The sequence below is a fragment of the Mytilus californianus genome, unplaced genomic scaffold (assembly GCF_021869535.1).
Source record: "Mytilus californianus isolate M0D057914Y unplaced genomic scaffold, xbMytCali1.0.p SCAF_1, whole genome shotgun sequence".
Taxonomy (NCBI): Eukaryota; Metazoa; Mollusca; class Bivalvia; order Mytilida; family Mytilidae; genus Mytilus; species Mytilus californianus.
This window is the reverse complement of record NW_026262581.1, coordinates 108,628,666-108,655,998: the sequence shown is the minus strand read 5'-3', so window position 1 is coordinate 108,655,998 and position 27,333 is coordinate 108,628,666. Positions and strand designations below refer to the sequence as shown.

The 27,333-nt window shown below is 31.1% G+C and overlaps 2 protein-coding genes and 1 long non-coding RNA gene across 6 annotated transcripts in view; 2 read left to right on the top strand and 1 right to left on the bottom strand.

Moving 5' to 3' along the window:
• Positions 1 to 12,354, top strand: part of LOC127729939 (tyrosine-protein phosphatase non-receptor type 12-like) — a 71,113-nt gene extending 58,759 nt beyond the window's left edge. For all 4 annotated transcript variants that reach the window (XM_052237943.1, XM_052237936.1, XM_052237918.1 and 1 more), the window contains 2 exons: positions 3,494 to 3,560; positions 5,605 to 12,354. In XM_052237943.1, the coding sequence (XP_052093903.1) occupies positions 3,494 to 3,560; positions 5,605 to 5,678 (141 nt within the window). In that variant the 3' untranslated portion in view covers positions 5,679 to 12,354. The remainder of the gene's footprint in view (positions 1 to 3,493; positions 3,561 to 5,604) is intronic.
• Positions 48 to 3,486, top strand: LOC127730006 (uncharacterized). The gene is made up of 3 exons (XR_007994926.1): positions 48 to 979; positions 1,238 to 2,355; positions 2,442 to 3,486. It is a non-coding gene; the product is annotated as an uncharacterized LOC127730006 (long non-coding RNA).
• Positions 12,355 to 22,054: 9,700 nt separating the features above from the next.
• Positions 22,055 to 27,333, bottom strand: part of LOC127729966 (protein DENND6A-like) — a 31,750-nt gene continuing 26,471 nt past the window's right edge. The window contains exons 16-20 of the mRNA XM_052237968.1: positions 27,237 to 27,326; positions 26,410 to 26,463; positions 24,743 to 24,955; positions 23,611 to 23,685; positions 22,055 to 22,935 (exon numbers count right to left, since the gene is read on the bottom strand). Of these exons, the coding sequence (XP_052093928.1) occupies positions 22,816 to 22,935; positions 23,611 to 23,685; positions 24,743 to 24,955; positions 26,410 to 26,463; positions 27,237 to 27,326 (552 nt within the window). The 3' untranslated portion in view covers positions 22,055 to 22,815. The remainder of the gene's footprint in view (positions 22,936 to 23,610; positions 23,686 to 24,742; positions 24,956 to 26,409; positions 26,464 to 27,236; positions 27,327 to 27,333) is intronic.

The following is a 27,333-nucleotide window of genomic DNA, read 5'->3' as shown; positions in this document are numbered from 1 at the left end:
TCAAGAATATTAGTACTAGGGATACTATTAAAAGTGTAACACCCCCCCCCCCCCCCCCCCTCCCCCCCCCCCTTTCTATTCAGTGAACAGAAGCATGATGTAGGAAATTTGTATGCACATTTACAGAGCTTGTAGATTAATGAGCTAACTCATGATTCTCTAAGAAGCTTATTAGTAGGACGAAAGGTTAAATGCTTTTCTAGACAATTTTGGTGATAGCAGTATAACATTGACTACTATTAAACAAGAAGTTACTGGATATTGCTCTCTTATGTTCTTTGTTTGAGTTTAGATATTAGAAATTTTAAAATTGTAATATAATGTTTTGTTTACATTTGTAATAATTCCATATTAAAAATACTTAATAAACCATAAATAACAAAAAAGAAGATGTTATAGTAGGTTTATGTAGATATGTCATAAATTTGTTATTGGTGATGTCCAATGCAACACAATTTCTTTGTACATTTTGCTATAAGAATCATATATAATGTATATTGTATTTCTTACTTTGTTTATTATTTTACCATAGAAAGGCCATATTTCCCCCAAAAATTACGCAAATGAGAGTATAGTGGAGCACTACAACTTGAAACAAACTAAAAAGGGAGTTGCTAATGACTTCAGAACATTATTTTGAGTTAATTTTAGGAGGTATAGACAATATTTCCATTACTCTTGGAAGAGAATTATCATTCTTTGATCAGTCCTTAATGTAACAGCCTCCTGTAATAACATGGCCACATGGATTATATCCAAACATTGAAGAAGAGAATTATTATTCTTTGATCAGTCCTTAATGTAAAGGTCTCCTGTAATAACATGGCCACATGGATTATATCTAATCATTGAAGAAGAGAATTTTTATTCTTTGATCAGTCCTTAATGTAAGGGTCTCCTGTATTAACATGGCCACATGGATTATATCTAAACATTGAAGAAGAGAATTATCATTCTTTGATCAGTCCTTAATGTAAGGGTCTCCTGTGTTAACATGACCACATGGATTATATCTAAACATTGAAGAAGAGAATTATCATTCTTTGATCAGTCCTTAATGTAAGGGTCTTCTGTATTAACACGGCCACATGGATTATATCTAAACATTGAAGAAGAGAGTTATTATTCTTTGATCAGTCCTTAATGTAAGGGTCTCCTGTATTAACATGGCCATATGGATTATATCTTAACATTGAAGAAGAGAATTATCATTCTTTGATCAGTCCTTAATGTAAAGGTCTCCTGTAATAACATGGCCACATGGATTACATCTGAACATTGAAGAAGAGAATTATCATTCATTGATCAGTCCTTAATGTAAGGGTCTCCTGTATTAACATGGCCACATGGATTATATCTAATCATTGAAGAAGAAAATTATTATTCTTTGATCAGTCCTTAATGTAAGGGTCTCCTGTATTAACATGGCCACAGGGATTATATCCAAACATTGAAGAAGAGAATTTTCATTCTTTGATCAGTCCTTAGTGTAAGGGTCTCCTGTATTAACATGGCCACATGGATTATATCTAAACATTGAAGAAGAGAATTATTATTCTTTGATCAGTCCCTAATGTAAGGGTCTCCTGTATTAACATGGCCATATGGATTATATCTTAACATTGAAGAAGAGAATTATCATTCTTTGATCAGTCCTTAATGTAAAGGTCTCCTGTAATAACATGGCCACATGGATTACATCTGAACATTGAAGAAGAGAATTATCATTCATTGATCAGTCCTTAATGTAAGGGTCTCCTGTATTAACATGGCCACATGGATTATATCTAATCATTGAAGAAGAAAATTATTATTCTTTGATCAGTCCTTAATGTAAGGGTCTCCTGTATTAACATGGCCACAGGGATTATATCCAAACATTGAAGAAGAGAATTTTCATTCTTTGATCAGTCCTTAGTGTAAGGGTCTCCTGTATTAACATGGCCACATGGATTATATCTAAACATTGAAGAAGAGAATTATTATTCTTTGATCAGTCCCTAATGTAAGGGTCTCCTGTATTAACATGGCCACATGGATTATATCTAATCATTGAAGAAGAGAATTTTTATTCTTTGATCTCTCCTTAATGTAAGGGTCTCCTGTATTAACACGGCCACATGGATTATATCTAAACATTGAAGAAGAGAATTATTATTCTTTGATCAGTCCTTAATGTAAGGGTCTCCTGTATTAACATGGCCACATGGATTATATCTAAACATTGAAGAAGAGAATTATCATTCTTTGATCAGTCCTTAATGTAAGGGTCTCCTGTATTAACATGGCCACATGGATTATATCTAAACATTGAAGAAGAGAATTATCATTCTTTGATCAGTCCTTAATGTAAGGGTCTCCTGTAATAACATGGCCATATGGATTATATCTTAACATTGAAGAATAGAATTATCATTCTTTGATCAGTCCTTAATGTAAAGGTCTCCTGTAATAACATAGCCACATGGATTATATCTAAACATTGAAGAAGAGAATTATTATTCTTTGATCAGTCCTTAATGTAAGGGTCTCCTGTATTAACATGGCCATATGGATTATATCTAAACATTGAAGAAGAGAATTATCATTCTTTGATCAGTCCTTTATGTAAGGGTCTCCTGTATTAACATGGCCACATGGATTATATCTAAACATTAAAGAAGAGAATTATCATTCCTTGATCAGTCCTTAATGTAAGGGTCTCCTGTATTAACATGGCCACATGGATTATATCTAAACATTGAATTTCACAGTGTCAAGATTGAACTGGATTGTTGTTTTTTTTTCTATCAATACCTCAGCTTATTGAAGGTTAATTAAACCTCTTTCTGCTTAGCTTTTTGTAAGGGATAGAATGAAATGGGTATTTCAGTGTTTCAGAGTATGGATGCACAGATTTTTTAATGTTAGGTAAATTCATCTTAAGTAAATATTGTAGAAAACATCTGAAATTCAAAGGCTGAAATTGATGAAAATTATCTATATATGCCATTTTATTTCCCTGAAATGAAAAAAAGAATCTATCTTTTATATTTAATTTCAACAGAATATCTGCCTGTTTTGTATACTAAGTATTGAGGTTATTTTTAAAATAAGGCAGCCTTTGCTATTGAAAATTTGTTTATTTTAGCTGTAAAACTATCTATCTGCCTTATGTTTCCTGTTCAGTTCATAGGGTTACATTGGCTTATGTAAATAAATCATATCTTTCAATGAAGGAGAATATTCAGAATAAGTGAACTTGTCTTTATTTACTTAAAAAACGAACTTTTATCATAGTCTATTCATTTAGAAATATTCTTTTAGGAAAGAAAAAGGTTATTTTTAACTAAAAAGGAGTGATACATTTAATTAATATCTGTTTAAAGAAAGAAAAGTACACAATAGATAAATAATTATAGCATGAAATGAATAAATAAATAGCAGCTGCTTGAAATGATGAACCTTCCAGCAATAAACCTTACTTTCAATGCTCAATTCTTTTGTTTTTCAGTTCAATATAAATCCAAAGAGTTCAGGTTCATCAGACAATGCAGACAGCAAAGCTAGTACTATTCCAGGTAGGTATAAAATTCATTAAGTTTTTATTTATTTACAATAAAAAATAATTATACTGCTGATAATTTTGAAGCCAAATCAATATAAAATCACCTCAATTAATTCACATACTGAAGCCAACCTTAAAAATATGTTTGTTTGCAGTTTTCCGACTGTACCTACAGACTGAAGGGTCGGTAGGTAGGAAAAATATCTTATTTTATCAGCCAAAATAACGTTAAAACAAGCAGTTACACAAACTAAGTTTCTCATGAAGAAAAAACATTTTAAAACAAAAAAGACAAAAAACTAATATGAAATGAACAGGCATTTTCTGATGAAAAACTTTTTAATCAAAACTGAAACTATAACATAGTGTCATCCAATATATGACATCAAAATATGGTATTATTAAATACTAAACACTTATAAACAAGGATTGATTAGAATAGTTTTAAAAGAAATATATTCACTGACATAGTATGCTTCTTGACTAGATTGCTTTCAAGAGTAAAGTATTTTCATCAGAAAAATGTAGATTTTGAAGCTTTATAAACACCTGCCCAGGCTTCTTGTCTAAGAGTGTTTCCAATAAAAAAAATAACCATTGGATCTTCCTCAATTGAACAAAAAAGGCAACTGAAAAAAATATATTAGACATCTTACTGTTTTCAAATTTCTAACAATATTTAATTATACATGTAATAAGGTTATATTTTGAAAGATATTTTGATACCAGGCTTCATTGAAAACCAAAAAACTCTTAAACTTCGTGGTGTAATCCATCACACTCCTTTATAAATGGTCTGTACTGTCAGAAATGTTTCGACTGCATAAAAAATTTGGCAGCATAGCTCCTAAGGACATGTTTCAATTCAATTCACACAGGCCACACAGTTTGGGTATATTTTATATTGTAAGAGAGAGAATAATTGGAATGAGTGGGGCAGCCCCCCTTATCCTAAAGGAGCATACTCATTGCAAGCGAAGATAGATTTAATATAGAGAGAGTATATTTATTTTTCAACCTAACCATTCATTTTCTCTACATCTTTGTGTAGTTATGGTGGCTTTTTTATTGATTTGGCATTGTCTATCCATTAGCATTTCCGTACAGGTGTGTTTACAGGTATCCATGAAGTCATGGAGGAGTGGTTTCATCTTTGTCGTCCTCAACAATTTATAGAATAATGCATACTTCAGGCTACTGTTGAATTGTTTAACCACTGATATTGGTTCCCAAAAGTCATGCTCAAAACATTCTGTACCCAATTTGTTTGAGACAGAAACGGTTATCGACTATCGTGTCAGTTTTATAAATATCCACTGCAGCATCGTCCATGATACATGACATGGAAGACATAATTCCATGTGCAATTCTGTATAAACAGTTTACTATTAAACTTTTTAGTTTGTTATTTGTCTTAATATTGACAGAAGACGACAGCGTAAAGAACTCCTCAATGACTTCATGGATACCTGAACAATCTTCATGTGCTTTAATCATTAAACGGTCTGATGAACGCTTGACGGGAAGGTAAAAAAACAAAAAAACTTGAAACGTGTTATAGACTAGACTTTAAAACAATTCCAGAAACAACCTGATGTTCCGGATTGCGTCGATAGACCTATTAAAAATAATTTCTTCAAATTAAAAGCAATAAAATTTTCACAGTCGGGCAGATTTTCAAGGGTCGGTCGGTAAACTGCAAACAAACAATATTTTAATTTAAGCCTGAGACATGATACACACAAATAAGCCACACATGCAATTGCAAAACTACAAAATTTGATAACTGGTATGAAATTTGTCATAGGGCACATCATCAAATTATTGAATGCCACAATCTTTTCTAACGACAAATATAAAGGTGTAATCAATTATTGCCTACCAATCTTTCACTACATACTGTTTCTTTGTCAGCTGGTATGTTTAAAAGCCAAATCTATTACTTCCAAACAGGGTATAATACATATGCTATAGCTAATATCCATTTGAATATGCATGTTAATATTTGCAACTGGATGTTAAGCAACCATCAATTAATCAGAACTTATTTCTTTCAGGTTTTAATGAGCGTATAGAGAAGAAAGTAAAAGGACCAAGAACTATGCCTTGGGCTAAAAAACATAAGTCTTAATTGAATGTTAAGGTGACAAATTTCCTCATTCTGCAGGACTGAAATCCGGCATCTTTAAGATAATTTTGTGTATCATTCATAACTTCATGGAATTTTCATGACTTTGACAAAAAGTGTAAAATGCTACTAATTGGCTTATCGTTTTTTCCTAGAAAATCATTCCATCATTCCAATATTCAGCAGTTGCAAGCATTTCATTTTGTCACTCTTGCAAATGTTCAGATGTAATTTTTAAATATCAAGTTTGCTCTTTTGAAAAATTTGAAGACTGAAAAAAATATAGTTAGGCACATTTTTAGTTGAAAGGGATTTTCCATCACTTACCAGTTGCTATACAAGTTTAGTTAATACTACATTTTTATCCTTTTATGAATTATGTTTTATGGCCCCCATTTGCCCTTAAACCTGGCCACAACAATGTCTGAAATAGGAAATTCCATAAAAACTTCACTGTGTAATTTCTGAAAAATTGTGTGTAGGATCAATAGCTACCAAACTTGGTTAAAGTAATACATTTATGATCCACATTTTAAGCTATAACTCTGGAAACAGGGTTCTTGGACCACAATGAGATGTGTTTCTTAATTCTGATCAATTTTTATTGAAATATTTCTGAATATCCAGTAAAGGGCTGGCTACGGGTAAATAGCATCTGAAGAGTATCAATGGTCATACATCTAGGGTCGTGATACAGGCCATTTAAAGCCTCATTTTGTATGCTAGCAAATATTGAAGTATATTAGCACTAGTAATTGTATAATGGGTTGTTACAGATCAATTAGTATTTTGTTTAATTTTCCCAACTTTTGATGGAATTATTGCCCAAGCTTGGACTTCAAGATTTTATTCCTGGTACTAGTAGTAGGATTAATTCTGTACCACATTGTTTTTTACCATCTAAAACAAGCTTAAACAGGCTATAGCCTTTGTTTTTCTATTAGTTTGATCACAAATACCGGTATTGGAAGGAACTTTATGGTGTATAAATTGCCATTGCTCCCTAGAAAGAAACTGTAATTGCTTATTCCAATAAAAATGTAATTTAGTTAAATCCAAGTGTAGAGTCATTTGAATTTTTTTTTTTTAAAATTGGTTATTTTTATTAACCATTTCTATTGCATAAAATAGTTTGATAAGCCTTGATGTACTCAGAAATTTACATATGGAGATTAATCATAAATTTATTGGGTGAAGATATTTGAATGTAGTTTTCCCCAAAATTATTAAGCTGTTCATTTCTAAAAAAAGTGAACAAATCTCAGGGTGTCTGATTTAGGAACTACCAATAGAATTTTTTACCACTTAAATGTTTCAGTAGCAACTACATGTAGAATGATAGAAATAAAAATTTATTAATTTGCCAGGTTTTTTAATTCATATGAATTTGGAAATAAATGTTCCAAACAATATTAATGACTTAAGGAATCTGCACAATAATTCCGAAGAAAAATAGTTAAAAAGTAGGGTGTTGTTAATTTATTTAACTCTGGCTTTGTTTGGTAAAGAACAGACACATAAGCTAATACACAAACGTAACAGTATAGGGTAATTTATAAATAAGTTCATATTCACCGTTTAGGATACTCATAGATATGGCCATCAAAAGTTAATTGTTATGTGTAAAAATCTTATGTTTGTTAGATAAGGATGTAATATTTTGAGAAACTCTATTTATATCTTAGAAAGTGAGTACACAATTTTGCTTTGATTTTTCAAAGATTTACCACAGACATATTTTCCATATTAGCACTTTTGCCCCCCAAAAATTCAAATTTGAATTTTCAAAGTATGTTGGGTTAGTTAAAATTGTATGGAGCATGTGCATTATCATGAATTGATTCAAGTTTACTTTACAAGACATGTATTTTTAGAAAAAGAGGGTAACACAATTTATAACTTGCACATAGATTTTGCATAAAGTAATACTTTTACCTCTGTAGAATCAAACAAAACAGTCAAAATCTTTATAGACAAGTAGTAGTTTCATTTTCTGTTAAAATACATATTTTTACTAATGATCAGCTCAAATTCTTATTCAGAAACATTATTAATCAATTTGCAATGATATTTATCTAATTCACCCATATAATGTGATATTTTTGTTTTCATATTATACATTTATTCTGCCATTATTTTTTATTTTTCATGCTACCGTGTTATCAAGCCATAATATTTGATAAGATGCTTGCTTTAATACAATATTTGTGTGATTTTGTATCTTTGTTCTTGTCTTTAAACAGATTAAACTTTGTATTGTGGAGTCCTTATTATTCCAGACTAAATATATATGTTCAAGTTTGTTAAAGTTTAGATATACTAGATATTGCATTGATCTTTAAATATGTAATGTCTCCATCAATAACAAGAGAGAAGGCATGTTTTGGGATCAGATTGGTTCAAATATTAGACGAACATCAAAATTTCTCCCAACAACTATGAAAGAAGATTTTGAATTTTTAGTAAACATATTTGAACCATGTTTCATCTTTTTAATTTTTACAAACAGCTATTTAAAACAGCAGTCTTGTGACTGATCAACAAAATAATATCTATTTAATGATGTACATCACAAATAGAGTCATTGTAATGTTTTTATAATTACATTTGTATTTGGAAAAGCAATAGAAAAACGGTTATTGATTGTTTTTTTTAGAAAATAGATTGATGAAAAAGTAATTCATTCTCTACTGCAAAATTGTATAATATTGCAATATCTTAAATTTATGCGAATCTTAAAGCCTTGATTAATGAGTTTTCCATCAGGGTGATTCTTATGTTACAGGACCTGTTGACATGACCAATTATGCCCCTTATTTTCCCTTTTTTAAAAGAAGAGTAAAAATACTATATAAACAAAGAATGCATATAAACATTAACCTGGAGCCGATCTCTCTAATCTATGTGTTCATTTTTTTCCTGTAGTAGAAATGTTATTCTTGGTTGTGTATGAGATTATTGTCTATATTATGTCAATTTCTTTCATTATTGTGTCACTATGTTCTATGTTTATTATATTTATTGCTGCCAGTGGCGTAGCTACCTAAGGCTCGACTAGGCACGTGCCTATACATAAATTTGCCAATTAGAGATTCCCGATCTAACACTTTAGCATTCTACACAGAAGACTAGGTTTTCAATATGGTGGGCATTTTTTTTTCTAAATAATGTAAATATTAATCATATTTTATTAAACTGGTCACAGAATCTGACCTGCACACAGAATATGAATATCCGTGGATTAAAATGAAAACATTTTTTTCTCAATGTGCTGCTAAACTCTACTTGTTATTTTCTTTCGAAATCCGTTTAGATGCACATCTTTCTTAAACAACCATTATCAATAACCAATAAAATTTGAAGAATGTCTAGGGCCTTTTACGTCTTCAATAATTTGTTCATTGCTGTTATAAATGTGATCATTGCTACTATCTAACAGACAACTTTGTGTGTATGCGTGTAGTCTATTTAACGTATACAAAACTTGCTTAAACCCAACACATTCTACACATATACCTGTCAATAATAATTAATAATAGATTATTAAAGATTTATTTAATGTCGGTTATTCATATAACCAGAAGTCCATTACCTTAGAAGTGACATTCTAAAAATAACCAAGGAATTGTATATTTAAAAGGAATGGAAACGTGGCGACTTCAAAGAGAATTTTATAATGCATCTCTTGTTTCAGGTACTATGTTAAAATAATCACACCCCGTACCTCTAACTGGCTAACTACTTGTGGTTATCGAACTTGGCCATTTAGTCGGACGCCGTTTATCTACAAATGTATGCCTTCTGATTGGCAGACTTTCAATTTGGGTATAAATGTTTTTCCCAAGAAAATGGTAATTGCACAATCTGACAATCTGGCGAAAGGTGCCTACACTTTAATACTAGTCTAGCTACGCCCCTGGCTGCTGTGTTTTCATCATTGTTAGTTGAAAAAACACATTATGCTGAGTTCATCCATTTTATAATTGTAGTGACTGCATATGTTTATTTATAATGCCTTTAATTTCATTCTTTTGTTTCTTCTTCCTCTCCTATATGTTTTGGTTTAAAACCTGTTTAACAAAGACCTTTAATTTGACTTTCCCCTATTAACTAACACAAAACTTGTATCCCAAACATCTATGTTGATAAAGCAAAACAAATCTTGTTTAGTAGACTTCATGTAGGATGTCAAATAAGTCAATTGTTTACCATGCAGTGTTGGATAACATCATCCATGTCCATTACTTCTCACAACAATCTGGTCAGTTCTTTTGTGTCAGATTGTAATAATTTAATGACAATATTGTTATTTTAAGCTAAAACATGACATTGTAGATCCATTGATATCAAGTTACTGTTGTCTAACAATTACTTGGTTATAGAAATCTCTGGTTTCTTCTATCAACATGAATTTTCCTTTAATACTTGACATTAAGTATTCTATAATCAGAAAAAAAACAACTCATGAATGGGATAATATCATTAAATTTTACTGTACAGTTATTCTTACCATTTGTGTTTTAGCTCACTGAAAACAAAAAACAAAAACTATTGCTTTCAGTTGGTGTTCATCATCCACAACTACTTCTTCCATATCACTTTTTTTCTATTACTATACCAAAAAGACGACTATTTGACATGCCTTTTGGGGTGGGAGGCATTAAAGCTGTTATCCTAATGCTTGTAGTTTAAAGATTTGGTTGGCTTGCTTGCTTTGTTTGTATAAATGTTTGCTCAGGCATTGTAATTAAGATTGGCATCTGCAATCAATAGAAAGGCGGGTCTTCATACATTATTGATACTTAAATGTTATTGGGTGTTATGTATAATGTAAACAAACTGAAGTCCCGCCTATCTATTGATTGTCGATGTCGATCTTAATTACAATGCTTGAGCAAACATTTATATAAACAAAGCATGCAAGCCAACCAAACCTTTAAATTGCTAGCATTAGGATAACAGCTTTAAGGGGGAACCCCATCTATTAATTTGTTTGGGATTTTTAGTTTGATCCAGAATCTCAAAGGTAGAGTAAACATTATTTATGAAAAAACTGCAACTGAGCTACTTGTGCTGTAAAGATGCATTGATGTTCTTTTTATGCAGTCACTGACAATATAAAGCCTTATTTATGACGCTGAGATTTTTTCCCATAGTTTTATCCATAACTTGAAAAAAAGTAGGTTTTCTAAATTTTCACATCTTCCACTTAATTCTATAATTGTTGATTGCGAACTTTGTCTCAAAACAGAAATTTTAATTGTACTCTGCTCGAAACAAGATATTAATATTCCTTAAGGCCTCGTATTCTACCAGTTTCTAATCCCTGTAGAAATACTGTTTTCATTTGAGACAATGTAATATATACAATTGCGTGATATGTCCAAATATTATTATTTTTGGAATTAACTTGATTTAAATAGAACCCATTAGACCTTTCTATCTAAGCCAGGTAAATGGTACAGGCTCTTTGGAGCTTATAGTTTAAATTCTCATTATATCTGCCAAATAAATTATAACATTGCTTTAATGAGTATGTTCACTTGGTGGATATGTTATTGTGATTAGTGCTTTCATTGAATTGTTCATTGTTGACCAATATATTGTATATACATACTACAAGTGATAATATTTGTGATATGCTATATTTTTGTATACTTTGTAATTTTATATATTGATTTAACATTTACCATTAAATATTTTGTATGTATTCTTAGGTAGCAGATGTAGAGTATTACTAATATTAAAGAATGAAGTATACATTTTTTTATTTTAACATTTTGTGGAACATAATACTAGTACGATATTGACTTTTAAAGAAGTCAGCTGTATGTTTAAATTCTTTAAGATACTTAAATCTGCCTGACATTTTGGTTCTTTAGATGAAATTACAAAAGATTGTACAAGCTTAAAGACACGCTTAAAAGACGTTTATGTGATATTCATTTTTTAAACTAGGGCTCATGCTGGGAGAATGCCAAACACTTTGCTCAAGAACCTGAGCAACAACTATTTTCAGGGGTTCTTAAGAGACCTATTGTGTGACTTTCATAAGTGACACTCTAATAAAAAAAGTGAAAAAAGACCAAATAAAGTAAGAAGTTGGAGAGCATTTAGGACCAAAAATTCCGAAAGGTTTTGCCTATTAAATTTAGAGGATATTTTTTTTAAATCAGACTCCATCACGGTTTCTAAGACTAAGTGACTAAATTATTCTTCTTTTGGTTTCTTTTAAGGGCAGACATTTACAGGTAACTGGAGATGTCTTGATTGATTGTTGACTAGATTGTTTAATAAAAGAAAGAAGTTGCCTTTCTACAAGTAAATATCTCTATAACCTTCCACATTAACACTTGTTATGCAATAAAATGAAGAGCCTACTTTTAATAACATTAATAACATTCCAATTACAACAATTTCCATAGTTACATCTTTTTTGTTTGTTTGTTTGGTGGTATTGCTTTTATTATACTGTTTAGACTTAAATTCAAATATTGAAACTTGCAAATTATAAAATATAATTTTGATATAATCATGTTTATAAATACCATGTATAAAATCAAAATTTTGATATAACTTTATACAACTCACAAATGTACATTATATAATTTATGCACTATATATACATGATTTGATAAGTGCTTGTTATATCTTTAATAAAGTTAATTTTGTTCCTGTTTTTTGTTCGTTACAGTGTTGTCAATTTCCGATTTGGGTTTGGGAGTACCTGTATGTTAATTAGGGCCCTGCCTAGTAGCGGGTCGCCCTATAGTGATCAGCCTGTCCGTCCCTAACAAATTGTGTCCGCTCTGTATCTAGAGATCCGTTATAATTTCATAATTTATACTTGACATATATATTAACCAACACCAGAGGATGTGTCATAATGTTTACAACTTCCTAGGTCAAAGTTCAAGGTCAAAAACTTTGGTTTCAGTTGACAACTACATGTCCTACGGTAAAGATTGTGTCCGCTCTATATCTTGAGAACCGTTATGATTTCAAAGTTTATACTTGACATGTATATTAACCAACACCAGAGGGTGTGTCATAATGTATGTACAACTTCCTAGGTCAAAGATCAAGGTCAAAAACTTTGGATTCAGTTGACAGCCCCATGTCCTAAGGTACAGATCATGTCTGCTCTATATCTTGAGAACCGTTATGATTTCAAAGTTTATACTTGACATATATATTAACCAACACTAGAGGTTGTGTCATAATGTGTGTACAACTTCCTAGGTCAAAGGTCCATCCGTCTGTCTGTCGGTCCGTACGTCCCTAACAAATTGTGTCTGCTCTATATCTTGAGAACCGTTATGATTTCATACTTTATACAAAAATTTTTTTACCACACATTATTTACAGCGGGGCCCACAGAGATGGCTCCCATCTCAATGATGTCTAGTTGTTTCAATTAAGGTCATGTCTATGTCAACATACTGATATAACATTACCTACTTTGAAAAGTTCCATGAAATAAACCCGACAAGACCTTTGTTTCGTGCTTAAAAGATTCTTTATTGATGGTACAAGCTGAAGTTCTTCATTTTAGTATTGTTAAGTTGTAAATTTGTAAGTGCAGTTTTCTAATGTTTTATTTTTCCATAAGCCACTCACATCTTTTAACAAGAGTGAACACACAGGGATTTCTCTCCTGCTTTATGGATCTTAGTTGAATTTTATGTTGAAAGTCTTTAAGATCAAGCTTTTACTACGAATATCACTTAAAATTATTAAAAGATCCATAAAATAAGATTAAGGTAACATAAACCTTGTCAGATGAACATGCACACCTTACAATAATTCCATACACCAAATAAAGTTGACCTATTGCTTATAGAATGAGAAACAGGTGTAATAAAATGCTTCGCTGGGCGCAGCTTGATACGACCGCAGAGGTCGAACCCTGAACAGTTGGGGCAAGTATGGACACAACATTCAAGCTTGATACAGCTCTGAATTTGGATTGTGATTAAATATTTGACACAGCATAGGTTTCTGACACAGAAAGAATGTGGTCTAAGAACTTCAATTTTTTTTAATTTACCTATTATGGTCCAATGTCTAAAATCAAAATACATGGTTAGATTCAGCATATCAAAGAACCCCATATATTCAATTTTTGTTGAAATCAAACAAAGTTTAATTTTGGACCCCAACTTGGACAAACTTGAAAACTGGTCCCATAATCAAAAATCTAAACACATGTTTAGATTCAGCATATCAAAGTACCCGAAGAATTCAATTTTTGTTAAAATCAAACTAAGTTTAATTTTGGACCCTTTGGACCTTAATGTAGACAAATTTAAAAAACGGGACCCTAAATTAAAAATCTAAAAACACAGTTAGATTTGGCATATCAAAGAACCCCAATAATTCAATTTTTGATGAAATCAAACAAAGTTTAATTTTGGACCCTTTTGACCTCAATATGAACCAATTTGATAGCGGGCCCACAAATAAAAAATCTAAATACATGGTAAGATTCAGCATATCAAAGAACCCCATATATTCAATTTTTGTAGAAATCAAACAAAGTTTAATTTTGGACCCCAATTTGGACCATCTTGAAAACACTACCAAAAATCTAAAATCTAAATACATGTTTAGATTCAGCATATCAAAGAACCCCATATATTCAATTTTTGTTGAAATCAAACAAAGTTTAATTTTGGACCCCAACTTGGACAAACTTGAAAACTGGTCCCATAATCAAAAATCTAAACACATGTTTAGATTCAGCATATCAAAGAACCCCAAAAAATCAATTTTTGTTAAAATCAAACTAAGTTTAATTTTGGACCCTTTGGACCTTAATGTAGACCAATTTAAAAAACAGGACCCAAAATTAAAAATCTAAATACACGGTTAGATTTGGCATATCAAAGAACCCCAATAATTCAATTTTTGATGAAATCAAACAAAGTTTAATTTTGGACCCTTTTGACCTCAATATGAACCAATTTGATAGCGGGCCCACAAATAAAAAATCTAAATACATGGTAAGATTCAGCATATCAAAGAACCCCATATATTCAATTTTTGTTGAAATAAAACAAAGTTTAATTTTGGACCCCAATTTGGACCAACTTGAAAACTGGGCCAAAAATCTAAAATCTAAATACATGTTTAGATTCAGCATATCAAAGAACCCCATATATTCAATTTTTGTTGAAATCAAACAAAGTTTAATTTTGGACCCCAACTTGGACCAACTTGAAAACTGGGCCCATAATCAAAAATCTAAACACATGTTTAGATTCAGCATATCAAAGAACCCTAAGAATTCAATTTTTGTTAAAATCAAACTAAGTTTAATTTTGGACCCTTTGGACCTTAATGTAGACAAATTTAAAAAACGGGACCCAAAATTAAAAATCTAAATACACGGTTAGATTCGGCATATCAAAGAACCCCAATAATTCAATTTTTGATGAAATCAAACAAAGTTTAATTTTGGACCCTTTGGACCTCAATGTGGACCAATTTAAAAACGGGGCCCAAAATCCAAAAACTTAATACACGGTTAGATTCAGCATATTAAAGAACCCCAAGAATTCAAGAATAAAACCCCATTGAAATTGATCAAGAAATAAGCAATTTATACGAAGTATCTTCTTTTGCACAATACTGTGCAATTGAATATTTCTTGCTATTGTGCAATACTGTACAATTGACAATTTCTTGCTATTGCGCAATATTGTGCTATTGGATATTTCTTGCTATTGCGCAATACTGTTAAATTGAAGATTTCTTGCTATTGCGCAATACTGTGCAATTGAAGATTTCTTGCTATTGTGCAATACTGTGCAATTGAAAATTTCTTGCTATTGCACAATACTTATTATATAATAATTTACACATCCTGTTTGGTGTGTATCTCCTACCATATCATTATTATTTGCTTTTAAATATAAATCAGAAATAACCAACTTAAAATGGAAAATTTTAAAAGAAAAAAAAAAGGAAAAAAAGAAAAAAAAAAAAATCCCCCCCCCCAATTTTTTGAACCCCCTTATGATTCATCACCCCCAAACTCAATCCCAGCCTTCCCTTTGTGGTATGGTACCTTGCAGTACAATTTCAGAGAGATCCATACACTTGAACACAAATTATTGTCTTGAAACTAGAAAAATGCTTATTTTTGGCCCCTTTTTGGCCCCCAATTCCTAAACGTTTCGGGCAATTACCCCCAAACTCAATTCCAGCTTTCCCTTTGTGATATGGAACCTTGTAGTACAATTTCAGAAATATCCAAACACTTACACACAAGTTATTGTCATGAAACTAGAAAAATGCTTGTTTTTTGCCCCTTTTTTGGCCCCTAATTCCTAAAATTTTGAGACAATTACCCCCAAAATCAATTACAGCCTTCCCTTTGTGATATGGAACCTTGTGGTACAATGTCAGAGAGATCCATACACTTACACACAAGTTATTGTCTGAAAGTTACAAAAATGCTTATTTTTGGCCCCTTTTTGGCCCCTAATTCCTTAACTGTTGGTACCATAACCCCCAAAATCAATCCCAACCTTCCTTTTGTGGTATTGAACCTTATGGTGAAATTTCATGGAGATCCATTCACTTAAACTAAAGTTAGAGTGCGAAAACCAATGTGTCTTCGGACGACGCCGGACGACGACGACGACGACGACGACGACGACGACGACGACGACGCCAACGTCATACCAATATACGACCAAAAAATTTTTAATTTTTGCGGTCGTATAAAAAGGAAAACTTAACATTGACCAATTAACCATGAAAATGATGTCAAGGTCATCTAGATGAACCTTTTCATACCAACATGTATTCCTTACAATCATTACATACCCTAATAAAATTTATTGTATGGGAGAAATATACCTATATTATAATCGTGAAACCTTAACTTTTACCTATAAACGATGATAAAGGTCAGATAAACCCTGCCAAACGGACATGTACACCTTAAAATCATTCTATTCACTCAATATTGCTGACTTAATACTCATTGTATCCATGAAATGAGGTGGAGGTCTTGCCAATGAGACAACTCTCCACAAGAGACCAAATGACACAAAAATAACAACTATAGGTCACTGTACAGCTTTCAAAAATGAGCAAAACCCATACCGCATAGTCATTTATAAAAGACCCAGAAATGACAAATGTAAAACAATTCAAACGAGAAAACTAACGGCCTAATTTATGTACAAAATAATGAACGAAAAACAAATATGATACACCGAAACAAACAACAACCAATGAATTACAGGCTCCCGACGTGGGACAGACACATACAGAATCAAGTTCGTCTGTGGGACATCTAGACCCTGCAAGGATTATATCAAGTGAAAAATTCACATGAAAAAAACACATCTTTTAAAGCAGTTGGTGAACCAAGGAAATGAGGTCTAGGACAATAAATATATGGAATCCAGGTTTGCTATCTTCTGAAATAGATAAGGATCCAGATCATGTCTTACAGGCAAGACAAAAATATTGGGAGTGGTTTTAGACAAATTGTATGTCTCTTTTGTTTCAATCTAACATAAGATTAGTTTTGAAATAACTGTTTAAGTTAGATATAATATTTCAGTTTGTTTTTTTGAAATATTTACATTGTTCTCTTCTATATTAAATATGTGTAAAATGATTTCCATTCAACATTTATTGGAAGGAATCAAATATTCACATTATTATACATAAGTAAAGTCTTGTTTCTTCTGTTTTATTTGATAAAAGACATAACAATATACAATGTAAATTGACATGGAAAAACAGACATATCTTGATGAATAAGATATCAAATAGTACTCGTTTCTTTTTTTATCAATTCATTTAATGAACATAGGTTTTTTGGGGAGATCACACATTCAACAGTTTTTCATGACAATCAATGTTTTAAGTTGTACAGTCTGTGACCAATTTGACAATTCTGACTCTCTAACAGTGAGTATGTTTCAAGTTGAAGTAGTCAAAATAAAAATGTTATTAAACACTGAACTCTGTATGGAGCTAACTTAAATTTAATTGGTAAAAATAATAAATAAAACCCGAAAGGAATGTAAATTAGTAACTGGAACCAATTTTGAGGCTAAACGTGATGGAGTATCCTGCAAAATGGAACAGAAATATTAAAACTTCTAGAGCAAATTTACTTGGTTATCTCCCTTAATTTGTTGGAAAAGGAACGCTTTGGTGGATTATAGCGAAGAATCATGACACTAGACAGGCTGTAAACTAAGAGTTTAATATAAAGCATTTATCTATTTATTACTTGCATTCAAATAAATCTATAAAATATACTACAATTATTCTTGTCTTTTAATATTTTTATATAATTTTTTTAAGGTTTAGTTATGGACATTATCTTACTGAAAATTTAAAAGAAGTAAGATTCTAACAAGGAAAAAGATTTTATACTTTCAATAGTATTATAGTATCAAATCTTTCAAATTGGAATTGAAACACTAGTTTTATATCTCTATTTAAAGGCAAAAAATTCCAAGCATTATCTATTATGATGTGCAAGCATATTACTTTTTATAGAGATATTTTGAATAGTTTAATAAATCCATACCTTCTTGTAAGTAAGGCTTCAAAATCATGACCAAGATTGCACATGTCCCAATATTAAATGCTTTAAAATTAAGAATTACTTTAACAACATGGTATGATAAAAACAAACGTTGATCCAACTTTTTTCTTTGTTATTTTCCTCTCTATTAACATATTATTTCTAGATCAGCCTTCTAAAAACACTTTTTAAAACATATGTTGCTGTTACCTTATTATTCAAAGTTTTAAAAAAATAGTCACATGTTATAATGAATTGTCATCGAATCTAAATTAAGATTTGGTCATTTTTATGGTGGTAATAAAGGATAAGTGTCTCACAATAACAATGGACAAAACTTACATTGGGCATTTCTATTATTATAAAATATTTTTGTGGGACTCATTAATAAAACTTATAAATTCTCAATAACCATAACCATTTGTCTACTACTAAATCAGCAAGTCCACTTTTATTCATGATTGTTTGAAAAAATCATTAATAAAGTCCAAATATTCCTCTTATTTAACCCTGTTCTTTGTAAGAGAAGACAAAAGATAGTTTGCTGAATCTTCTAATACTTCAGTAAAAACTGTCTTAAAGATATAACAGTCAAGCCTCATTCACAAGTCAATCCATTGAGATTAAGAATAAATTACATCTTAATTTACTTTTTACATAATTGCAAAAAACCTCAATATTATCAAATCACTAGTTTACTGGCCAAAAAAATTTCTAAATTACACAATCACAGAAAGAAAAATTATAAATGTACATACACGTAATACTAATCTGAAAAGTCATACAATCATGTGCACCTTGGAATTAAAACTCAGCCTCCCAGCAAGTGAAGTGATCATTACTACATAAAACACCTGTTGTCTTAAAATAGCAATTTCAAATAGTATTTGAAAATAACAGATAAAATTCACATAACTGTTTTCACAGCTTTCTATTAAGTTAAACTTCATAGAAACCAGGTATATCCTAAATTGTACATGTATCACCTTTCTACATGCCAATTTTCATCAAGTGTTTAAAGTCTTGTAGTGAAACACGACCGTTTGGAAGGCAACTTCTACTAAAAATAACCCCTGGTTTTCTGGAAATCTTAAATAAGTATACTTATGCGGGAGTTTCTCGCTGCATTGAAGACCCATTGGTGGCCTTCGGCTGTTGTCTGATCTATGGTTGGTTGTTGTCTCTTTGACACATTCCCCATTTCCATTCTCAATTTTATGGAGGGCATTAATCCTCATTTTTAAATTTAAACTCATGGACAAGTAAATTTTGGCTTAAAATGGTCTAAATATATTTCTCTTTCACCAAAAGTTTCATTTCTGCAAATTGTTGGTTAGTTTAAGTAAAGAATGACATCAAAGGTATTATTTTTTGTCAGGAAAGGGCTACTTTTACATATGTTCTAAATTGGAGTGGGTGAATTGGTGGTCTAGAATTCAATCAAATATCTTATAAATCAGAGTTTTCAAAACATTAGATTAGAAGCAGTCAGTATAGGTTATTAAATTTTGAAACTGTAAGGTAAAAATGATGTTCTCTAGTGGCAAGACCCATTTTACAAATTTTACAAATACTTTTCACATTCAACACTATTTGAATGACTGAAGCATAGTTTAATATATATTTGGTATAAGTTATTCATGAGATCTTTTGGTGCTTTAACCTCCATACAAAAAAAAAACAAAACAATAATACAGATTGGTTGCAGGATAAGTTAATAAGTGTGAATTAAAAAAAAAAACTCTTCAGTAACTCTTCAAAACCATGTTCAAACAGCCCCAAGTAATGAGCTAAAAAATTAACCACATGATCCATTTGAAGAGATGAAATAAATTTCAATTTTGTTAAACATTTAAGCAAATGGGTATTGTGATAGGACAAAGCCTTTCAGATATGCACAGTAACAAGGCTACAAGTCATGACATTTAACTATTAGCAATATTATGTCACAATACCATAACTTGACTAGTGTCTTATAATAAAGAATAAAGTCATAGAAAATGTTTTGATATTGCGAACACATGAAATACATTTTATATTAATGAACATAATTTTTCCGTTTTTGTAAAGAAAATATCATTTGCTTAAATAAAAATATACCACCTCATGAAAAAATACAAAGTTGCACCATTAAGCACATCAACAATTAATAAATTACACAATTATACAACCATTCATTAACCAATGTTGGCAAGTATTTGAGTAATACTGGTCCATAATAAAATATCAACAACCAATAAAAATTAATAAGTTGTTTTACTATAATGTAGCCCTTATCCTTATAATAGATGGAAAAAAATTATACGATGTAGGTTTAAAAAATCAACATATGCAAAATTTTGTTGTTTTGGGAAAAATAGTACATGTTGTGTATATGAAATTCTTTTGTACAAAATTACATTTATTGCCTTAAAATAGCAAAGATAAATTCCTCATTAATAAAAGTGATTAGTCATATTAATTTATAGTTTGAAATGCAATAAAGCGAAAAAGACAAGAAAACTTCAAATTATATAGTCAATTTAAAAATAAATGGATATTCAATAATTTAATGTGTGCCAGTATTTCTGTGCATGTGTGACATAAAGAGAAGGACAAGAAGTCCTTTTTTTGAAAACCTAACCACTCACAATATCAAATGTTTAAATTTTTTTATAATTCTTAAAGATTTCTTCAGGAATCTTGAACCCCAAACAAATCAAACATCTTAATTACCTCTTAAGGTATCCCCCTCCCAACCTAGAGATCATTACTTTTACCTTATAGCGTTTTTTCTGAGATATATTCTCTTCTTTCTCAATTAAAGAATTGTATAAATCATTTTTTCTAAACACTTGTTTTCTTTCAGAGTTAATAATTTTGGATTATACAAAAAGGCCTCTCAATCAGAAACATGAAATATATTTGTACATAAATATGTATATTATCAGATTAAAAATATGAAAACAAATACATGAACAGGTGGGAAAAAACAACATAAAAATCATATATTTAATAGCCTTGGGCTAACTGCTGGTAATATGCTAATCTGTCATTTCATTCAGTATGCACACCTTTATTTTTATTTCACAGTTGAATTAATTTCCATTTGTTTTCTGTAGTATAACTTGTGGGAAGACTCCTCTTTTATTTAAAGAGCAATTGCTCAGAACACAGTTAAAATTGAAGGTATTGGTTAGTAATGATATGGATTTTAAAGACTCTGAGTTACAATTTTGTGTCATCTGTATGTCTAGATGTTGTAACATGAAGTACTTGGTTTATGTCAGACAGTGACCACTTAAACAGGGAAAATATAAAACATTGGTCTATATGATAATTTTGTTTATTTCTGTTCAGATACATATAAAAAAGTGAAGTTGCAAACTACGGTCACAAGAGTATAGATGTACCAGGAATGAATGTTAGCCAATGTAACAAAAAGCATGATGAAAAACTGCCTTTAAAGCAGACGTCAGAGAAAGGACACAGGAAAAAAATAAGGAAGGCAAGGCCCATTTGAAAAGAACCCAACAACAACAACAGCACAATGACTCACTGTCTTTTAAAAGAACCTGACAAGAAGCTTCAAATCATACAGGTCTTTCTCACACACTTGATAAGATAAGCTTAACATCAATCTTAAATGATGAACAAACGTGGATTAAGCAGTTTATAATGAGTTGGTTCAAGTTCCCCTTTGATACTTCAAAAAATTGTCCCATAAATACTGTTTTTTAAAAGTAGTAAAAGAGCAATCTTCTCCAAGTTAACTTTATTCATACTACAGCAGGCTACTGAAATTCATTCAACTGTAAAAATTTATTAGGTTATTAGGTATCTTTGATAATGGTTTTAAATATATAAATTAAGACAATTTTGATTTACACTTTTACAATGAAATTTGACAAATTCAACAAACCACCATGGTGATATAATTCATATGATGCCTGACTTGTTAACACATGATGCACCAATGCTATAAAATGCAATGGAATTGTAAAAACAGATCAATCATTATGAATCACAGAACTGACATTCACAACTTTACTAAACAAACTTCTTAACAGATAAATGGAATATGTAATCTTCAATTTTCTACATGATCATGGCTGCATCCAACCTTAAAACTAAAAAATCTTTTTTCCAAATAAAATTAACATAAAATTCAGGTCAATGAAAGTTCATCAAGAACAAAAATGTATCTAATGTAGACTACCAGTACCTGTACTGTTTATTGCAATCTTATATTTACAACTACAGAACATTCAATTACCATTTTTCTCTTTCACCATTACTTATGAGCTTTCTTCTAATCTCACTGTACCATATTTTATTTTCACATGCAACCCAGACCTAATGCATTGAAAAATACACAAATATTGGACTAATTAAAGTAGAATTTTTTTTCAAATTTTGCTGGCCTATTTCATCCAACATCTTTAATTAATATGAATCAACTTTATGTAGATGATATAAAACCTTGCAACACTCTTTGTCCAGAAGACTTCCATCTAGCTGGTAATTTCTGTGTATTCACTATGATACAGACTACAATATCATGTGATAGGACATGTGACATGACATAAATATATATCAGCTTTTGAGTACAGACTGAAGATCTTCAGGCAATGATGTTATAATGCCTTGTAAATGTTTCTGAAGTTTGTTTACATTCTCAGTATTCACAACTAAGTTGTTGTTTGTAGCAAATGTCTGAAAAAGAAAAATAGCCTTCATTATGCTATTTCTTTGTAATAACATATAGTTTATTATCTGTACATCATTAAGTTTGAAGCTTATTTAATATACCTGTAAGTTATCTTTACTAAGCTTCTAATAAACAAATAATTGTATTTTTAATAAGAATAAAATGTTGACACAGAGATATATCTCTCCTGCATGCAGAAATTCAGAAAAAGACAATCTGATGGACAGCAACATTGCTAATTAATTCAAAGTTGCAGGACCATGACATAGAGGGCAGCGTGTCAAAATGAGATGTACTTATAGTAATGCAACTTTATAAAAAATATCATTGTTTATCACAAGTAGTTTCTATCATACTAACCTAAGTAACATTAAAAATTGCTAACTAATTCAATGTCACTGGACCATGACCTAAGGGGCAAGGGCCACAAAATAGTCTTCAAACTGATATGTACCGATAGTAATGCAACTTTATAGAATATATCATTGACCTATCACACGAGGTACCTATCAATCTGACTTAGGCAGAAAACGTAACAATTGTTGATGACGTTGCCAGCGCAGGAAAAGGCAATACTTATGTCTCACTTTCCTTGACTTTCTTCACAGGGGAGATAAAAATTAATGAAATTAAATACAGTGATAGGTGTTTTTCATAATGAAGCAGACTATCATATTTACCAATTTTTCACGAATCCTCAGGATCAGATCTACAATTTCAACTTCCTGTTTGTCTTGTATCCAATCCAACAAATTCTACAATAATTTTTGTTTATGATAATCAATGTGCTTTTGTCATTCTATTGTAAAAATAAGAACCATCTCTTATGCGATATAATCTTATATTTTTAAGGCAGATAGGCACTGTTTGATTGGGTATCCAACTTAACATTTATGGGTAAATCCTCTTGGCTTAGTTACTTTTAAGTTGGTTATACATACAATGATTTCAAAATCTCCAAACAATAATACAAAACAACTTTAATTTTCTTGCATAAATCATTTATATCTTTGAATTTCTTTACTTATATAATTGATGTGAAAAAAATTGCGTTTGGTCAGACATTTTGTTAACATCGAGGTACTCCGTGTAGGTTTTTTCTTATCTTAGGAGACGGTTATGCCATGATGCAAACGTAGATTTAAAATTGTTTATGATTTTCTGATTCCATTTTCTTGATGTCAAAATTTGCTATTGGATCACGTGTTATTAGTCATGTCATAAGTGTCAGCTTGGGATATTCGTATCCAAACAGTTCTCGCCCAAAGGGCAATTAACACCTATTTAATCAATCTTAATTGCTTCTATTGTCCGACTTGAAGGGATTACAATTAAAGGTGATATGATTTTTATGATCACAAGCAGTTATTAGATGAAAGTTCAAAAATTAGGACAATGATTTTGCGGCAATGTATAGAGACAAGAAAAAATAGCATTCTCAAAATAATTATAGAGTCGCGGAAATTATTATAGCGTCATGGAAAAAAATTATAGCGTTGCGGTGCTGCTAGCTACATTCTCATGTGTGCTGTTAGTTCATGCATGATATATAATTCTTCTGTATATTTGCCTGCTTTAATTAGCTACTTTAGGGTTTATCCCACAAAAGTTTATTATATATATAGTTCTATCTAAATAGAAAATCATTCTACCTATATCAGCAAAAGTTATTGAATGTCAACATGCTGATGGGACAGACACCCAATTCGGATTAAACCACTAATGGTGAATACAAAAAGTTCACTATATTTATCTTTTATCTTACAACTTCACATAAAGCCTTTAAATGAATCACTTGTAATTTTCACTTACAGCTTCACAAATAGCCTCTAAATGCAGCACTTGTAATTTTTGGTTGACTTCATGTTGTCTGAACTTGTACCATCCTTCAAAATTACTACTTCTAAAGAATCTTTGATACAGTCCCTGCCAATCTCCCTTAATTCCTGATGTCAGCTGGGGACCAGAATGCTCTACTGTTTTCAAGAATTCTTCTATATCAAATGGTCTTAAAACTGGAGGACTCTGTAAAAACAATTGCACATACCAGTTCTCAGAAAATATGAAAAGTTTTTTTAAATGTCATGTTGGTATAAAATACACGAAGCTTTGACAAGTTTCACAATGAATGATTATTAATTTGACTCATAAAAATTTATTGCAAAGCTGAACTGAAAACTAGCGATTTTTCATATTAAAATCTTACAACATCAATATAAAAATACAAAATGTTATCAATAATATCCCTTTAAGGGTGTGTGGGGTATATGTCATTGCAACATCAACCCAACAACACAAAAGACTTCTGCTGCGAACTAAAAATTTAATCACAATCCTTCTCTTAAATATTTTGATCAAGAATAATTGTTAGAAATAAAAGGTAACTAGAGGCTCTCAAGAGCCTGTGTCGCTCACCTGATTCTACTTTGGTTTTGGAAATCATGTAAAAATAGATTAAAATCATAACAGATACCCTAATAATGATTGAGGCCAAATTTGGTTTAATATCGGCCCCATAATTTAATCAAAAGCAGAAGTCTTTTGTAAAGTTTACAGAAATTACCAATAAATTCATTGAAATTGTAGAAAATGACTTTATAAGGACAATGACAAATCAGCTACAAAGTAACAACACTTGGTCAGCACCTCAAAAGAAACATTCATATCATGTTTGGTTTCAATCAATCAAGTGGTTTTCTAGAAGAAGACATTTGTATATATTTCCCATAGGGTCCTTTGTTAAACTGAGTCCCCCATTGGCAGCCATCTTGGTTAATGGATTTGCTACAAAGTAACAACACTTGGTCAGCACCTCATAAGGAACATTCATGCCATGTTTAGTTGCATTCCATTTAGTGGTTCTCTAAAAGAAGACATTTGTATGTATTGTCCATAGGGTCCTATGTTAAACGAAGTACCCTGCTGGCAGACATCTTGGATAATTGATGGCCTACAAAGTTACAACACTTGGTCAGCAGCTCACAAGGAACATTCATGCCATGTTTTGTTTCATTCCATTTAGTGGTTCTCTAAAAGAAGACATTTGTATGTATTTCCCATAGGGTCCTATGTTAAACTAAGTCCGTCACTGACGGCCATCTTGGATGATGGATCAGGTTCAAAGTAACAACACTTGGTCAGCACCTCATAAGGAACATTCATGCCATGTTTAGTTTCATTCCATTTAGTGGTTCTCTAAAAGAAAACATTTGTATGTATTGTCCATAAGGTCCTTTGTTAAACGAAGTCCCCCGCTGGCGGCCATCTTGGATGATGGATCGGCTACAAAGTAACAACACTTGGTCACCACATCATAAGGAATATTCATGCCATGTTTGGTTTCATTCCATTCAGTGGTTCTCTAGAAGTTCAAAATGTAAAAAGTTAACGACGATGACGGACACCAAGTGTTGAGAAAAGCACACTTGGGTGAGCTAAAAATCAGATATTTGATTAAAAAATCTTAAAGAATTTCTTACTTTATGTGGAGATATATTTCTCTGCAATGGCATCAAACTTGCCATGTACCGTTCCTGAAAGTAAAAATTACATGTATCTTAAAAATAAATGGCAACTCATGAATCGTAAATTTTGAAAGATTTAACCTAACTCAGACTACAAAAAAAATGTTATGTCTAACAACCTTAAATTAGATAGGCAAATAAATAACACAATTTGTAACGTTTTGCATACCCTTGTCTCTCACCTGTGACTACTGTTGTTAGTGTAAAAGAGTAATGTTGACTGCCATAAAATGTTAGTGCAAAGACAAAAAGCCTATTTATCACTAAAATAGTACAAAATACAGAAAAAAGATCAAATTTTGCTTCTTGATTATGAAGAAGCTTCTGTCTAAATATCATATAATTCCATGATGGTTTGACAAAGCTGTTGGTCTAAAAAAAAACCTCAGACTGTTTCTAAATGTGTGTAAAAACACCTTATTCCATTTATCAGTTAACTAGGGAACAATTAAAAAAATCTAAATTTTGCTCTGAATGCTATCTCTTGATCATGAAGAAGTTTCTGTCCAAGTACTGTAAAATTTCATGAAGGTTTGACAAAGCTATTGATGTCCAAAACAACTGTTAACCAATATTGAACCTTAATGTTGAGGACGTCTCTGACACAAAAACTTAATGTAGAATTGCTGTCTCATGAAAGACAATAAATGAAAAGTATGTTTTTCAACATTGGTCTAGCTATGAATGTGATAACATTGATTAATTGATTGGTGTTTAACACTATTGTGCTATTTCTTGGCGGTCAGTTTTTATTGGTGAAGGATAATGTGCTAACAACTCACCAATGGTATAATAAAACTTTGTGTAATTTCTAAGAAATATCTTCTTAATATAGCATTCTGTGCTTCAACTGGTCTCTTTGTCTGAATACCCTAAAAA